Raw genomic sequence first — 18076 nt, forward strand, 5'->3', positions numbered from 1 at the left:
TTTTGATGGGATTGATTTCAGCTTAGTTGGGCTGGATTTACTCTGAGTTTTAAACTTCCTGGAAGGCTGGAGCAAATATGGAGGATCTCCAAAGCTCTGGCCAGGCTGCCAGGTCTATTCTCCTTCTAAGCTGCCATCTTGACTTCGCCTCTAGGTTTCTGTTTTTTTCAGAAGACCCTGTTCTCTAAGGGGGGAGGTGCATGGCCTCCCTGGGCTCTGAGGGCTCCTGATGGGATTAGGTTCACCTGGTTTGGGCAGAATGAACCCTGAAGCAAAAAATCTCCTCCTCCACAATCTGTGTTGAATGTCTGGAGACTGGCCTGGGTTGTTTTCAAGGTAAGCCTTTCACCGGCCCTGAGGTTTTTCTTCTTTCAGAAGCTCTGAGGGCTCCTGATGGGATGGGTTCAGGTGGTGTGGGCCAAATGATCTCAGAGCCAAAAAAAGGAAAAAAAAACCAACCTCCTCCTCCACAGTCTGTGTTGAATTCCCCGAGACTGGCCCAGGTTACTTTCAAAGTAAGCTCTTCGGAGCAACCCCTTTGCCAGCCCTGAGTTTTCTGTCCTTTCAGTAGCTCTGAGGGCTCCTGATGGGATTGGGTTCAGCTGGTGCCCTAAAGCTGGGACCTCCCTTGAGACTCAGATGGAAGGACCCAGCCAGGGGGCTACAGGCTTCTCCCTTCTCTCTATGTTTCCCTGCCATCTGTGTTGGGCGCCCCGGAGACTGGCTCAGGTTGCTTTCAAGGTGAGTCCTCAGAGCCCTGAGGTTCCTGCTGCTGCCATGGGCTCAGCACTCTGGGTTGGGGGGATGGGTCCTGGGACCATCCTTCTGCCTACCCCTTAGATCTGAGTGATTTAGGGTTCTGGCTTTTGGGGTGCGGTACCTTTTGATCCAGGTCCAGGAGGAGGGTTCCCCAGGTCTATCCTGTTGTTCAGCTTGAATTTCGGTGTCCTAGGAGCACTCTGTTTGCGATTGGTAAGGAAGGGTTTCCAAGGTCTGAACTTTCACTGCTTCTACGCCGCCATCTTGACCAGAAGTCAATCACTTGTTTTTCTTTTAAAAGTAGACCTTGTCCATAAGAGACATGCAAATTAAACCACTCCATAGTTTCATCACAAACCTAATAAATTGGAAAAGATGATTTTTAAAAAGCCAGTATTGGAGGGACTCAACAGAGAGGCACACTAACACATTGTTATTGGAGTTATTCGTTGGTCCAGTCATGGAAAGCAGCTAGGGATTTTACAATAAAAGTCACTAAAATTCTCAAATCCGTTGGCAATTCTATCCAACTATTGTATCTATACCTCAAAAGGTGTAGAGGACAGAAAAGGGGCTTGTATATAGTGACATACACAGAGCAACATTCCTTGGAATAGTTCTTAATAGTTTTTTAATTCCAACAAACAAAATGAATGGCTTCCCCTTGATTGGAGAATGGCCAAGGAAATTATAATGGATGGAATATTATTGTTCCATATTCATATGACTTCATATGAGGATAGTAAAACATAGGAAGACATGTTAACCAATACAGCAGAAAAGGGGTCAAAGCCAAGGTGGCACCACAGTAAAAAGGGCACTGACCCTGGAGTCAGGAAGACCTCAGTTCAAATTCTGACATATATATACACTTTTTAGCTGTGATCCTGGGGCAAGTCTCTTAACCCCTCTCTACCTTAGTTTCCTCATCTATAAAATAGGGATAATAACAACTACCTCCCTTAGTTCCTGAGACGATCAAATAATACAATATTTATTGCAAACTTTAAAGAGCTATTTAAATGCGATCCCCATATAGTGTCAATGAAAACAATGCTAAGACACTGACAAATTCAGATGTTTTATAGTGAGCAGTCTTTTCCCAAGGAAAACAGAAGGGGAAGCATGTGATGGCAAATAAAGCCCTGGTTTAAATCCCACTTCTAACACTAGCTATGTGACCCTGCACAAGTCACCTATCTCTCTTAGGAGTTTCCTCTCTGTAAAAATGAAGAGGTTCATCTAAATGATCTTTGAGGTCCCGTCTTGGTCTAAATCTTTGACAGAAACCTGCCTATCTTTGCATGGTAAAAGGTGGAAGACTGTGCGTATAAAACCAAGTATTTCTTTGTTGTTTGAAATTTCCCTTCATTTAATCCTCACAACATCCAACCAATATGATCCCCATTTACAGATGAGGAAACTGAGGCTGGGAGTTTAAGTGACTTGCCTAGGGCAGGTGTCTTCCGCAGATTTTAAATACTCTCTTCCTGACTGAGTTTAGGCTACTGTCCACTGCCACCACCAAGAATTCAGTGACAGTGAGGTACACTGGAAACAATCCTGGTGTTTAAAAGTATAAATAACGTTATTAAATAGGGAGAATAAAAAACAATTTTTAAGGAAAAGTCAAAACTGTACTCAAATGCTTCAGGCATTATTGTGCCACAATTTGCGTAAATAACACAGTTACTAGGGTTGATGACTGCTTTCAAGGAAAGAATTTAGGCAACAATATTTGCTCTCTCTGTCTTTGGAAACACTGCATTTTAAAGAGTTCTGAAAGCACTTTCCCCCCACTCTGAATAGGTCTTGAGAGCCAAGAAAGCATCCATCATTTATTTTTTGCTTCTTTGAATCTCATTTCAGCCCTACACATGTCCCTGGAAGACAGCATCAAGTTTCTGGGGGAAGTCATGGCCGAAATTGGACCAACTACCATGGACAGTCCTGACATGAATGTTTTTAATGTGCAACAAGCCAATGAGATCATCGATTATCTGAAAATGAGGTATTCTTCCTTTACTAAGGCCATCCCAGTTTTATTTTACATCCTTGAAGAAAGGGTCTCAGGAAATGGCTTATCCAATAAAATAATGCCTTTGAGCAACTTTGGACAATGCCAACTTTTTTATTTTTGTGCATCCAAGTACAGAGATGTGCGACCTAACAAACAAAAGTCAGGAAATGCAAAGTTGCAGCTAACTTAACATCTCTAAAATGTGATTATGGTAAGATGGCATTTTCTAAAGTTCCTCTTATGCTAAAATACACCGGGATATTTTTAGGTCGCGTGCCCAAGCTCATCTCTTCTTGAATGTCTCCTGTTGTTTCAAGGGTACTTCCCTCAGAATCTCTGAGAGGAAAGGGACCTCAGGGGCTATCCAGGGGTGTTAAACTCATAGCCAAGTAGAGCCAGAATGAGATTAAGAATATAATTGGCAAATGTTTAATAAAATAAATAAAAATGCTATGTAATATAGATAATGTTGATTTATGGTTTTCTAAGTCAATGTACTCTTAAGGATCATTTCTATTTGAGTGTGACACCAGGTCACCTGACCAAGAAATCCTCTAGACCCCTCATCCAGAAAACAGCCATCTATTCTCTTCTCAAACCCCTCCAGTGGTGGAGTCTACAATCTCCCAGGGAAGCCCAGTTCATTTCAGGCACAGCTGATTTCCATGGGTTATAATGGCTAGGGTCACGGGAATAGAACCAGGATGACCAAGGATCAAATTCTGCCTCTGCAACCTATTTAGTTAACCAAGTCATTGACCATGGACCAGCCACTTAACCTTTCTGAGCCTAGAGTGAGCAATATTCTAAGACTATAAATTACAAATGACTATAAATTGGCTCGTTGGAAGGAGTGCCTACAAAGAAAACCCCAATTCGTTGACTTTCTTTCTTACACAGGAAATGTAAGGCTGAAATATGCCTTTACCATTTGTTCCCAGGTCTGCCTCTAGGGACACAGCTAGGAAATATCTGAGGTCAAATTTGAACCCAGGACTTCCCATCTCCAGGTGTGGCTTTCTATCCACTGCAGCCACCTAGCTGCCCCCATCATCACCTTCACCATCACCACCATCATCATTATTCCTGGGTCATGGGTATAGCAGGTACCACCATTCCCATTTTATAGATGAGGAATTCAAGGCTCAGAATCAGAATCTGAATCCTGTTCCCTCCAGGTGCTTTTTCTACTACACTCCTCTGCTTTTTAATGCAGCCTAAGATCCCATTCTCTTTTGTAAAATAATGCCAACATTGACATGTGCTTTAGGATCCCATTAGCCTTTAAGATAGTAATAACAGGGAGCATTTCCAAAGTGCCTTAGGTATATTATCTCAGTGGATCTTTGCCACAAGCCTATGAAGCAAGTAAGGTCATTGACTTCACTTTACAGATGAGGAAACTGAGACCCATAGGGGTTAAGTGATTCCCGCAGAGTCACCCATCAGAAGAATCTGAGGCTGGATTCAGTCCTAGGTCTTCCTGATCCAGCAGACCTGGGGCTCTTTCTCCTGCTCCATGCTGTCTCTCCTATCGCCAAAGGGTTGTTTACCGTGTAAAGTACCAGCTTTTATGACCATGAACAAGTCATTCGTCCCCCTCTAAGCCCAGCTTTATTTATCTGTGAAATGGGGATAAGCTCCTAGAGAATACTGATCTTATGAAGAAAGTCCTTCCTATTTCTCAAAGTGCCATCAGAACAGGAGTGGTTCTGGTTATCCCGGTATTGTTTCTTTGAGGTAGAACTGTAAACTTCACTAGTGACAAAAGGATCCAGGAATTGGTAGGAATGTTGTTGGTGCCGTGGATAGGGTTAGGACTGGAGTCAGGAAGGCTCATCTTGCTGAGTTCAAATCTAGCCTCAGACATTTCTGTGCTATGTGACCTGGGCAAATCATTTCACCCCGTCTGCCTCAATTTCCTCAGCTGCAAAATGAGCCAGAGAGAGACATGGGAACCACTCCAGGATCTCTGCCAAGAAAATCCCAAATGGAAACACAAAACGTTGGACATGACTGGACAATAAGCAACAGTATCGATTCAAATATACAGCTTTTTTTCATTCTGGGGCCCGGAATTGGAAGCTAGAGACATTCTACCTCTACTAAATTGTTCAGGACACCATAATTCGTGGTTTCCATCTATGGACTGAAGTCTTACCCATGAAATCATACAGACTTGATCAGAGGTTGGGAGCTTGAGGGGGCCTTAAAGACCATCTATTCCAACCCCTTCATTTTACAGATGAGGAAACTGAGACCCATGGAGGATAAGTGACTTGCCCAAGGTCACACAAGAAGCATCAGAGGAGGGATTTAAATCTGTCCTCTGACTAAAGAGCTAAGTCTCCCTGTTCTTTCACCTCAAGGTATAGAAGTAGGGGAGCTTATGGAAAATCTTGCTTGTGCCAGGCAGCTTCCATGCAGCCAAGAACTGCATGCTAATACATATTAACACAATAAAACAGTGAATGCAGATTCATACATCATGAGCAAGTCCAGACACCCCCCTCCCTTCACAGTTTCTTAAAAATACTCTGGATTTCTCCTTTGTGTTGATGATGTCCTAATTTGCATTGTCCTTCTTTGCTTACTGGTACCGGAGCCACAAGACATCTTACATCCTTGCCTTGATCACAAGTTGCATTTTTATTTTTTTTTGCCTTCTTTATCCCTAGGGCCTTGCACATAGTAGGTCCTTCACAGACAGATTGCTGAAGAGAATAAAATTAAATTAAATGGGTTATGTTAGTAGCGAGATCAGCTCCTAATGTAGCTCTGAGAAACCCAGCTGCCTGAGGATTTCTCCATTGATTTCAAATGCATTGAAACTTTGATCCATTACAACTTTCAGCAAAAGCCATTATTATACATGCTCAGTAGCTACATTTTAAATGTTAATTTCTCAGTTATATTAAAATCAATTTTCTTAAATAGCAAAAGGCACCAGAGTGAAACAGAAACCACTAAGATTTTTTTTTGTTCTCGGGCATTTTTGGAGATTATGAGACTATTAATTTTCCCAACCAGCAGGAAGAGAATTAAAGAAATTCAAATATTACCACAAACAGGATATTAGAACTCCACATTTCAGCAGCTTCCCAGTCTCCAATGAGATGTCACTGAGAATCATCAGTGCACCGGGCAATGCTCTCATTTGTTTGGAGGACCTTCCCCACCTCGTCGGATATCGTCAGCTCTGGATGCTGCCAGGTTTCAGGGAAGGGACAAAACAGACTCATTAATCACTCCTTCCTTTTCGCTCCGCTCATCCAACATACCCCAAGAAAATTAGTTTAACTATATTCAAGTTCACCTTTTTTTAAATGGTGACACAAAATGGGGGCTGAATTTCATCACTGATCAGTTTTATAATTGAGAATCACCTCACTGAGGGCAGGGACTATTTTTTTTTTGTCTGAGTTTATCCTCTTGGTGGAGCTTCTGCTGTTTTGTGCTTGGGCACTTCCGGGGAAGCTGGACCTGTGTCAAGGAGCAGGTGCTTTGATGGGGAGATTCCTTATTGGTTCTTAGAAAAAAAAAGGTTACACAAAAGGGCACCCCTAGTGCCATTCTCATAGTAGAAGCTTTATAAATATTTTTGGAATTAAAGGGACCTGAGTGGAATTGTCTGGAATTAGAGAAACAAGATTCGAACCCAGGAAAAGAGCATAGCTAGCTCTGGTGAAGGATGGGAAGTGGACTTTCTCTGTTCAGTCCCAGTGAGAAGGGTTCAGAGAAATATTTTGATGGAAGGAAGCAAGAAGGTCCTCCAGGTCTAATGTAAGGAAGAAGCATCTAGTGATGACTGTTCTCCTGAGCAGGAACGAGATGCCTCAGAAAAGAATTCAGTGGTTGGACTTCAAGTCACAGAATGGCCACTTACCACGTATGTCATAGAAGGGATTTCTGTTCAGAGAAGGTTTAGATTAGGGACAACCAGGGGGTGCAGTAGAGCATTGGGCTTGGAAGCAGAAAGACTCTTCTTCCTGAGTTCAAATCCAGCCTCAGATACTTACTAGTTAGGCAAGTCACTTAACCCCATTTGCCTCAGATTCCTCTTTTGTGAAATGAGCTGGAGAAAGAAATGGCCAACTAGTCCGACACCCAAAATGGGGTCACATGATTGGTACAACCGATTCTAATCTAAAAAGGACTAGGTCAGAAGCCAACTTCCTACTCTGAGAGTCGGTGTCTTCTTCCAATTCTTAGACTTCAAGATGAGGTAAATCTGACCCAGTGATGGGGTAGGTTGCCATTACTCAGAGATGCTGTCATTTGAGAGCCCATCCACCCCAGTCACACTTAAAAGCCATTATCAAAGAAGTCCTAACTAATTCTCGCTTCCTGATTTTTTGGATGAAATTAGTGACGTGATGGAGGACATTTTTGAAGCCCGTGTCATTGAAAAACCTTGGAAAGTCTTAGCCCTGTGGACCACTTGGTCTCCAATAAGGGAAAGGGCCCGTACCCATTAGTGTTGGACATCTCTCTCCTGGTCAGCTTGACAGACTGCTAATATAATCATTACCTGTAGACGTATACGTGACAAACGAGATTGACTGCCGTTCCCCATTTATTTTGTATTTCAGCTTATTTCAACACTATAAGCTGTATGAATTTCTCTTCTTCTCTCCCAGGGATGAAATTGTGATAGGAACGGAGGTAAGTAATTTATCTGGATGGAACCAATTAAGCTGGATCTCTTAATGCATACTGATTAGCATCTGGGTTCTTTAAAGGCTTAGAGCAAATTCTTGTCATGATTACTCAAGTATTAATATAACCAACTAGTAGTTTGGGAAAAGAATAATGGTATCAGAGGAGCTCTGCATTGAGAAAGCCAGCCCTCTCTGCTGTGAGCTTTGTGGAAGGTAAGCAATTCATTTGTTGGTGCAGCGTTTGAAAAAAACAAATCAGGCATGTCTGTTGTCAGTCTGCAGTCAGCAGACAAAAGCAGGAGAGGAGAGGAAAGGGGGCCGGGGCAGGATTTGGAATCAAAGGATATGGGTTCAAATACCAGTTCTGCCCTTAGGGGTTATGGGCAAATTACTGTATTTTTCAGGACCTATTTTGTCTCTTGAAAAGTGGGGTTTGGGGGTGAATTAGATGGACTTCAAGGTCCCTTCCAGATCTCAGTTTATCGTCTCATAAGTAAAGCCTTTTTTAGAGTCTTCCTTGGCCACTGTCACTCAACAGCCCACCTTAAAAGTGTATTCCAGGCTACCTAGACCCTTGTTATTGTCATCTACAGATCTCTAGGGCACTACCCCTAAGAAATTCCTCATTAACAGGAAGAACCATTTTATTTTCATGTTTTCTCCCTTCCTATCCAAATCTGGCCATTTCAGGTTCAACTCCTCTCAACAGTATGATCCGATGGAAAAAGCCCTAAATTTAGATGCAAAAGACCTCAGTTCAAATCAACTTACTACCAATATGTCTTGGAAAAATCACTTAATAAGACCATAGTCTCCTAGACTTAGTTCTGCAAGAGAACTTTAGAAGTCATCCAATCCAACTTTCTCATCTTACGTGTGAAGAAACCAAGGCACAGAGATGCTAAAAAAAAAAAAAAGTTAGGCTTACATGGAAAGTGAGAGAATCAAGATTTGAACTCAGGTCTTCCTGATGCCAAATCCAGGGCCCTATCCACCATACCATGCTGTCATTACCATCTCTTCCCCTTTTTCTCTTGTGTGAAATGAGGTTGCAGTAGATGACCTCTACATTCCCTTCCATCTCTTAATCTATTATCACATTTGTAAGATAGAGGAAAGAGGATGGGGAAGAAGCCCTACAAATTGGGTCAAATTCATCTGAAGGTGCCAAGGGTGTGGTGACTGAGGTGGTGAAGAAGGCTATGTGCCAGGGTTTTTATAGCACTTTAAGGTTTACAAAGCACTTTACAAATATTATCATCTCATTTATCTTCACAACAACCCTGGGAGATAGGGGCTGTTACTAGCTTCATTTCACAGATGAGCCAAGAAAGACTTGTGAAGTTACTTGCCCAGGATGTGTCTGAGGCAGGATTTGAATTTCAGTCCTCTTGACTCTAGTTCCAGCAAGCAAGCAATCCACGGTCCCACCTAGATGCAGCTTTTAGGGCAGAGTGATCTGGAAGTCCATAGATAAAAGCAACAAAGCTCTGGAAAGGATGAAGTCAACTTTAAAGGAGTCAGAGTTGCTGGGATGGTGGGAATGGGAGGCTCTGATGGAGTCTTTGAGAAGCCACTTCTGTCAGGAGCCAGCCTCAGAGAGAGTATTGGAATTGTGGAAAGCCACATTTTAGTAAGTATCAGACAATGGAAGGAATGGGAGAGGAAGAAAACAAGGCTTAATGGTGATTGGTTAGCTAGAGAGGAAGGTTCCCAAAGGGGAGATTAGACAGGAAAGGCACAGAAAAGATAAGGACTAGGGAGGACCAGGGCTGAGCTGAGGATGGATGAGCCTGCAGGGAACAAGGGAAATGGGCTCTCATCAGAGATTCAAGAGACAAGAGGTAGGAACTTACTTTCCGTGGAGAGTGGGCATGGCCAAGGAAGGGAAAATGAAATTGGCTTAAAGATCTCATAAGAATTATGAGCCCAGGCTCCAGGGGGAGAGCTCAAGGTTAGGGTGGGAGTGGGTGATAGAGGCATGGGAAAGAATTGTTTGTTTGGCAGGAACTATATCAACCATAATCACAATCAGTCACAAGTATATAATGAGTGTTTATACTTGGTGCTGTTCCTAGTTCTCAGAGACCAAAGGGCAGTGGGGGGGGCAGGAAATGAGGCACAGACCCTGCCCTCAACCAGTTAACAATGAGGTTGGGGGGGTGGCATGGGCTGGTGTATACCACTGTCTCTGCTCATCTTCCATTGCATCCTTTCCTTCCACTTCTGATCCTGTCCAGTCCAAGATCTCCAAGGGATTGGCATGGATTCAAGCACAGGAATCACCTTCTTTACTCTCTCACACCCACCCCCCAGGAGAAACATATCCTCCTTGGTATTGGCACCCAGAACCAAAACACCTCATGTTAATTCTGATTGGACAAGACAATCCCTAATGGCTGCTTAATCTGTAGCATTCTACGAGTCTACTCTAACTCTTACCGATTATATCTTACTCTGGGGTCATGTCCCCAAGTCCTGTAGCATGCACTTCTGGGCCATCACATGCTATTCTCTCTAAGTGCATATATGGGGTTCGTAGGTGATGCAGACTCCTCTAACAATCAACCTAGATAGGGAATGCCTTAAGGGCAGGGGCTATGTTTCTATGACTTTTTTCTCTTGTCTCTCCTACCTCAAATGTGTCAGACATGATGACCGCAGGCTAATGAAGCCTACAACCCTCTAGAATGCTGCCCAAAGCAGATTAAATTTTTACCAGGAAATGTTTGACAAAATAAATACAAACCTAATAAAACCTAGATAATGTTACATTTTAAAGCTGTCAATATGCTGGCTACAGGGATCTTTATGTACAGATTAGTGACCTCGTTTCTCTTGGAATTTGACAGCCCTGTCCTAACTTCTCTACTGGGCAGACTCCATTGAATTTGGGGCTTCTTTTAATTAGCAATGTATTTCACGTATTGTTATTGCCCTATTCTGAAACACGATCTCCCTGAAGAATTGCAAATAATGTGATGATTTCATTCACCTTCCATCTTCCCATAAAAAAATGACAAGTCACTCAGGTTCCTGGCAGAGAGATCTATGAATATGATCAAGATTCCCAGGGACAATCGAAGATGCTCTCATACATCTACATCTCCTCTATGAAAATGGAAGGTCTGGGAATATTAGAAGAACCACCATTCACTTGACTTCAAGGGGAATTTCTGACCAAGGAGAGCTGTCCAAGGTTTGGAATTGGCTGCCATAGAAGGTGCTAGGTTTGAATAATAAAACTGGTCAGATATATTGTGGAAGGCGTGATTAATGGGATGGATCACCAGTCTCTGAGGAGGACCCTTACAGCTGGAATGTTCTGTGACTCCGTGTCCGATGGATGAGAGCAAGGACTGGGCAAATGGCTGAACATACAGAAGATTTTTTTTTCAATGGAGATGACCTTCTCTTCATTTAGATTTTCTTAATTCTAGGGCACGTAACGGAAGGCCCTTCTCTTCTTTGGGATGTTCTTGCTTGTTTCCCTTGCTTAACATTGCTTACCTTCCACCTTTGCATTTGTAATTCAACCCAACTCATCATTCATTAAGTGTTTATGAGATGCCAGGAACTGTGCTAGACATACAAAGACCAAAGGAGAGAAACTGGAAATAGTCCCTAACCTCAAGAAACTTGCATTCTCCTGAGGGAGAATGGACATGTATGTACAAATGTGAATAATGTACCAAAAAAATAATTAAAATCCTGGAGGGCACTAAGAACTGGCAGGAAAGCCTTTCATAGGAAGTAGCAAGTAATTCAAGCCTCAAAGTGTTTATATCATATTTTAAGGTTTGCAAAGGACTTAACTATCTCATTTGATATTTATAATGACTCTATGAGGTGGATGCTAGAATTGTCCCTATATTTCAGATGGGGCAACTAAGACTGAGAGAGGATAAGTGATGCTCTGGGGTCATTCGACTATCTAGTAAGCATCTAATGCCAAGCCTGACTATCTACTATATCTACTGTACCACCTCACTTCCTGTACAAAGGCATGGCAATAAAAGACGATGTGTGATCTCTGGGAAACAGTGAAGAATCTGGTTTGGCAGGAACATAAAACATGGTGGGGAGGTACAACACATACATCTTTCATATTCCTAGAAATGAGGGAGGGACAGTGAGGTATGAGGAAAGACAGGATGCATCTGCTATCAGAGTCCTGGATTCTAATTATAGTCCTTCCATTTACTGAATGACTTTGGATAAGTCACCTCCCTCTAGGAGTGTTTCTTGCTCTAAAACATAAGTTTGACCTAGCTGACTACTGAGGTCCCTTTTAGCTCTAAATCTCCAGTCCCACAAATCTATCTCTTCTCCAGTATGTGCTCAGAAGTTTTTCCAATTTATTTTTTCATTCAAATATATTTTATTTTCCAATTACATGTAATGATAATTTTCAACATACATTTTTCTGAAATTATAAGATTCAAATTATCTCCTTCTATACCTTCTCTCTTCCCTCTCAGAGATGGTAAGCAATTTGATCTGGGTTATACATATATTTCCTTTTGTTTTTTTTTCTTTGTAAGTTATTTATTTAGTCAATTTAGAACATTATTCTTGGTTACAACAGTCATATTCTTTCCTTCCCTTCCCTTCCCTCATCCTTCCCGTAGATGACACGTAATTCCACTGGGCATTACATGTGTCCTTAATCAAAACCTATTTCCATATTGTTGGTATTTGCATTAGGATGTTCATTTAGAGTCTACATTCCCAACCATATCTCTTCAACCCATGTATTCAAGCAGTTGTTTTTCTTCTGTGTTTCTACTCCCACAGTTTTTCCTCTGAATGTGTATAGTGTTCTTTCTCATAGATTCCTCCTAGTTGTTCATGATCACTGTATTGACACTAATGGAGAAGTCCATTACATTTGATTGTACCACAGTGAATCAGTCTCTGTGTACAATGTCCTCCTGGTTCTACTCCTATCACTCTGCATCACTTCCTGGAGGTTGTTCCAGTTCCAATGGAATTCCTCCAGTTCATTATTCCTTTGAGTACAATAGTATTCCATCACCAACATATACCACAACTTGTTCAGCCATTCCCCAATTGAAGGGCATCCCCTCATTTTTCTTTTTTTTTTTTGCCACCACAAAGAGCGCAGCTATGAATGTTCTTGTACAAGTCTTTTTCCTTATTATCTCTTTGGGGTACAAACCCAGCAGTGGTATGGCTGAATCAAAGGGCAGACAGCCTTTTAGTACACTTTGGGCATAGTTCCAAATTACCTTCCAGAATGGTTGGATCAATTCACAACTCCACCAGCAATGCATTAATGTCCCAAATTGCCACACCCCCTCCATTTCTTTCCATTGCTGTCATGTTACTCAATCTGCTAGGTGTGAGGTGATACCTCGGAGTTGTTTCGATTTGAATCTCTCTGATTATAAGAGATTTAGAACATTTTTTCATGTGCTTATTAATAGTTTTGATTTCTTTAGCTGAAAATTGCCTATTCATGTCCCTTGCCCAATTACCAATTGGAGAATGGCTTGATATTTTTGTACAATTAATTTAGCTCTTTATAAATTTGAGTAATTAGACCTTTGTCAAAGGCTTTTGTTATAAAGATTGTTTCCCAATTTGTTGCTTCCCTTCTAATTTTGGTTGCATTGGGTTTTTTTGTACAAAATCTTTTTAATTTGATGTAATCAAAATTATTTATTTTACAATTTGTGATATTTTCTAGCTCTTGCTTGGTTTAAAAATCTATCCTTTCCCAAAGATCTGACACGTATACTATTCTCTATTCACCTAATTTACTTATAGTTTCCTTCTTTTTATTCAATTCATTCACCCATTCTGAGTTTAACATCTTGGTGTAGGGTATGAAATGTTGATCTTAACCTAATCTCTTCCATACTATCTTCCAATTTTCCCAGCAGTTTTTATCAAATAGTGGATTTTGGTCCCCAAAACTGGTATCTTTGGTTTTATCATAGACTGTCTTGCTGAGGTCACTTACCCCTGGTCTATTCCACTGATCTTCCTTTCTGTCTCTTAGCCAATACCAAATTATTTGATGACCACTGCTTTATAGTATATTTTTAGATCTGGGACTGCAAAGTCTCCTTCCATCTCTTTTTTTTTCATTATTTCCCTGGATATCATTGATCTTTTGTTCTTCCAAATAAACTTTGTTATAGTTTTTTCAATGGGTATGGCAGTAAATAAGTAAATTAATTTGTGTAGGATTGTCATTTTTATTATGTTAGCTCATCCTACCCATGAGCAATCGATGTTTTTCTAATTGTTTAGATCTAGTTTTAATTATGTGGAGAGTGTTTTGTAGTTGTGTTCATATAGTTACTGTGTTTGTCTCGGCAGATAGATTCCTAAGTATTTTATATTGTCTAGGGTGATTTCAAATGGAATTTCTCTTTCTAATTCTTGCTGCTGATATGTGTTGGAGATATATAGAAATGCTGATGACTTATGTGGGTTTATTTTGTATCCTGCAACTTTGTAAAGTTGTTGAGTTTTTTCGAGTAGCTTTTTGGTTGATTCTCTAGGATTCTTTAAGTAAACCATCTGCAAAGAGTGATAACTTGGTCTCCTCATTGCCAATGTTAATACCTTCAATTTCTTTTTCTTCTCTAATTGCTACTGCTAGTGTTTCTAGTACAATGTTAAATAATAGAGGTGATAATGGGAATCCTTCTTTCACTCCTGATCTTATTGGGAAGACTTCTAGTTTATCCCCATTGCAGATGATGTTGGCTGATAGTTTTAGATAAATATTGTTTATTATTTTTAGGAAAGGCCCTTCTATTTTTATACTTTATAGTGTTTTCAGCAGGAATGAGTGTTGTATTTTGTCAAAAGATTTTCTGCATTTATTGAGATAATCATGTGATTTTTGTTCGTTTGCTTGTTAATATGGTCAATTATGTGGATGGTTTTCCTAATATTGAACAATACTTGCATTCCTCATTGGAATCCTACCTGGTCATAGTGAATAACCCTTGTGATGACTTGCTGGAGTCTTTTTGCTAGTATCCTATTTAAGATTTTTGCATCTAAATTCATTAAGGATATTGGTCTGTAGTTTTCTTTCTCTGTTTTTGACCTGTATGGCTTTGGAATCAGTACTATATTTGTTTCGTAAAAGGAATTTGGTAGAACTATTTCTTTGCTTATTCTGTCAAATAGATTGGGATTAGTTGTTCTTCGATCATTTGATAGAATTCATTTGTGAATCCATCTGAACCTGGGAATTTTTTCTTAGAGAGTTCTTTGATGGATTGTTCAATTTCTTTTCTGATAAGGGGTTGTTTAGGTAGTCTATTTCTTCTATTAGTCTAGGCAATTTATATTTTTGTAAATATTCATCCATATCACCTAGATTGTCATATTTATTGTCATATAATTGGGCATAATAATTTTTAATGATTGCTTTAATTTCCCCTTCATTAAAGGTGAGGTCTGCCTTTTCATCTTGGATACTGTCAATTTGGCTTTGTGCTTTCCTTTTTTTAATTAGATTAACCAGTACTTTGTATATTTTGTTTGTTTTTTCAAAGTACCAGCTTTTGGTCTTATTCATTAAATCAATAGTTCTTTGACTTTCAATTTTATTAATTTCTCCTTTGATTTTTAGGATCTCTAATAGTCTTCATCTGAGGATTTTTAATTTATTCACTTTCTAGTTTTTTTAATTTGCATGCCCAATTCATTGCCCTCTGCCCTTCCTAATTTTTTAATATATGAACTCAAGGATATAAATTTCCCCCTGAGTACTGCTTTGGATGCATCCCATAGATTTTGAAAAGATGTCTATTTTTTTTCTTTTTTTGTCAATGAAATTATTAATTGTTTCTATAATTTGTTCTTTAACCTTCTTTGGAGAATTGTATTGTTTAATTTCCAATTAATTTTTTATTTGCCTTTCCATGTACCCTTACTAATTATTATTTTCATTGCATTGTGATCTGAGAAGGTTGCATTTATTAGTTCTACTCTTTTGCATTTGTTTGAAGTGTTTTTATGTCCTAATACATGGTCAATCTTTGTGAATGTACCATGTGCTGCTGAAAAGAAGATGTATTCCTTTTTGTCCCTATTTATTTCTCTCCACATATATACTAACTCTAATTTTTCTAAGATTTCATTCACTTCTCTTACCTCTTTCTCATTTTTTTTGTTTTATTCATCTAGTTCTGATAGAGGAAGGGTCAAGTCTCGCACTAGTATAGTTTTTCTATTGATCTCATCCTTGAGCTCTACTGGTTTCTCCTTTAGAAATTTGGATGCTATGCCATTTGATGCATACATGTTGAGTACTGATATTTCCTCATTGTCTATATTGCCTTTTATCAGGATGTAATTACCTTCCCTATCTCTTTTGACTAGATTTATTTTTACTTTGGCTTTGTCGGATATCATGATTGCAACTCCTGCCTTCTTTTTATCCATTGATGCCCAGTAGATTTGGCTCCATCCTCTTACTTTTACCGTATGTGTGTCCACCTTCCTCACGTGTGTTTCTTGTAGACAGTATGGGGTAGGGTTTCCACAATGCTATTTGCTTGCATTTTATGGGTGAGTTCATTCCATTCACATTCAGAGTTATGATTATCAGCTGTGTATTTCCCAGCATTTTTATTTCCACTCCTAGACCTACCTTTTCTTCTTTCACTATTTCCTTCTACAGCAATGTTTTGTTTTTAATCAGTCCCCCTAATTCCCACCCTTATTTTACTTCCCTTTCTACCCCTCTCCCTTCTTATTCCCTTCTTGATTTCTTTACAGTCTTTTTAAACTACCCCCATCCTTTCCCTCCCTTTTACTGCTTCCCTCCCCACCAGTCCATTTGTTATACTTCTACATCCCTATAGGGCACAAATCAATTCTCTTCCCCAATGTATTTGATTGTTCTTCCCTCTTTGAGTCAATTTCAATGCACATAAGAATTGAGTATTTCCTATCTTCAACCTCTTTACCCTTCCAGTGTATTAATGTTCTCCCCCCCTCCCACCATGTGCTTCTTTGTGACATATAAATTACTCCATTTTGTTTCTTTTCCCATTTCTTTTAGTATCAACCTTTTTAGCTCTAGTTGCATATATATATATATATATATATATGTATGTCTGTATATATACATATACAGTTTGCCACTGTTCCCTCTAAGTATAATTCTTCTAGCTACCCAGGTAATAATAACAATTTTTAGGAGTTACCAATGACCTCTTTTCTTATAAGGATACATATCATTTTAACTTATTGGGTCTCTTTTTTAAAAAGGTGGAATTTTTTTTGTTTGTCTCATTTTGTTTTTCTTTTTTCTCTCTTTCTTAATTACCTTTTGATGATTCTCTTGAGTTCTGTGTTTGGGCATCACATTTTCTGTTCAGATCTATTCTTTACAAATACTTGGAATTCTTCTATTTTGTTAAATGACCATACTTTCCCCTGCAAGAATATAGTCAGTTTTGCTGGGTAGTTGATTCTTGGTTGTAGACCTAGTCCCCTTGCTTTCTGGAATATCATATAACATGCCTTTCGGTCCTTTAGTATAGATGCAGCCAGTGTTATACTCACTGTAGTTCCATGGTATCTGAATGACTTCTTAGCAGGTTGTAATATTTTTTACTTGGTCTCATAGTTCTTGAATTTGGCTATAACATTCCTGGGTGTTGTCAGTTGGGGATTAAGTACAGGAAATGATCTGTGGATTCTTTCAATCTCCACTTTTCCCTCTTATTATAGAATTTTAGGGCAATTTTCTTGGATAATTTCCTGTTGTATGATGTCCAGGCTTTTTCTTTTGTCATGCTCTTCCAATAGACCAATGATTCTTAAGTTGTCTATCCTAGAACATTTTTCTAAATCTTATATTGATGTTATGAGATGCTTCATATTTTCCTCAATTTTTTCATTCTTTTGATTTTGTTTTATAGTGTCCTGTTACCTTGTGAAGTCACTTGGTTCTAGTTGTTTTATTTTGGTTTTTAAAGACTGGATTTCATCCCTGGCTTATTAATCATCCTTCTCCTTCTGATCTTTCATCTTCTTTGCCTCATTTTCAAGCTGATTAATTTTGGCTTTCAAGACGATGTTTTCTGTTTCCAGATTACTTGTCTTGCTTTTTAAGTTCTTTTCCCAGTTGTCTCAGCCTCCCTTAATTGTGTTTTGAATTGTATTTTGAGTTCTTCCAAAGCTTGTATACAATTTGCTGGAGTTTCTGTTTTTTTGCTTGCTGTTCCTTCAGCCTCCTCTGTTCCATTTGCTCTTTGTTCATTGCCTGGATAGAAGCTGTCAATTGTAATTTCTTTTTTGTTATTTGCTCATATTTACCCCTTCTTTACTTCCTATAGTTGCCTGTGCTTTTGCTCCCCTCATTTTGTGTTGGATCACTGGTTTGGGGCTTTTCTGTCAGCCTTCAAACCCTTAGAGCTTGGTCAGCAAATCTCTCAGGGCAGTCTGTGGGGGAGAGGTGTTGGAGATTGAGCTTCCCTGCTGTCTGAAGGCCTTTGATGAGATTAAGCCCAGCTGAGTTGCAAAACTGGATGTGCCCTGAGGCCAACACCTTGGGAAGGGGGACAGCAATATGGAGTGTTTCCCCTGCAGTAACTAGGCTGCCTACTCTATACTCCTTCTCCAACTGCTT

General features: G+C 39.7%; 1 protein-coding gene across 2 annotated transcripts in view; it reads left to right on the forward strand.

Annotated features, from left to right (window-relative positions):
• Nucleotides 1–18076, forward strand: part of CABCOCO1 (ciliary associated calcium binding coiled-coil 1) — a 168533-nt gene that overhangs the window by 53040 nt on the left and 97417 nt on the right. For both annotated transcript variants that reach the window (XM_007478275.3, XM_016428377.2), the window contains exons 4-5: nucleotides 2629–2770; nucleotides 7372–7444. In XM_007478275.3, coding sequence (XP_007478337.1) covers nucleotides 2629–2770; nucleotides 7372–7444 — 215 coding nt within the window. The remainder of the gene's footprint in view (nucleotides 1–2628; nucleotides 2771–7371; nucleotides 7445–18076) is intronic.

Source organism: Monodelphis domestica, chromosome 1 (genome assembly GCF_027887165.1).
Source record: "Monodelphis domestica isolate mMonDom1 chromosome 1, mMonDom1.pri, whole genome shotgun sequence".
Taxonomy (NCBI): domain Eukaryota; kingdom Metazoa; phylum Chordata; class Mammalia; order Didelphimorphia; family Didelphidae; genus Monodelphis; species Monodelphis domestica.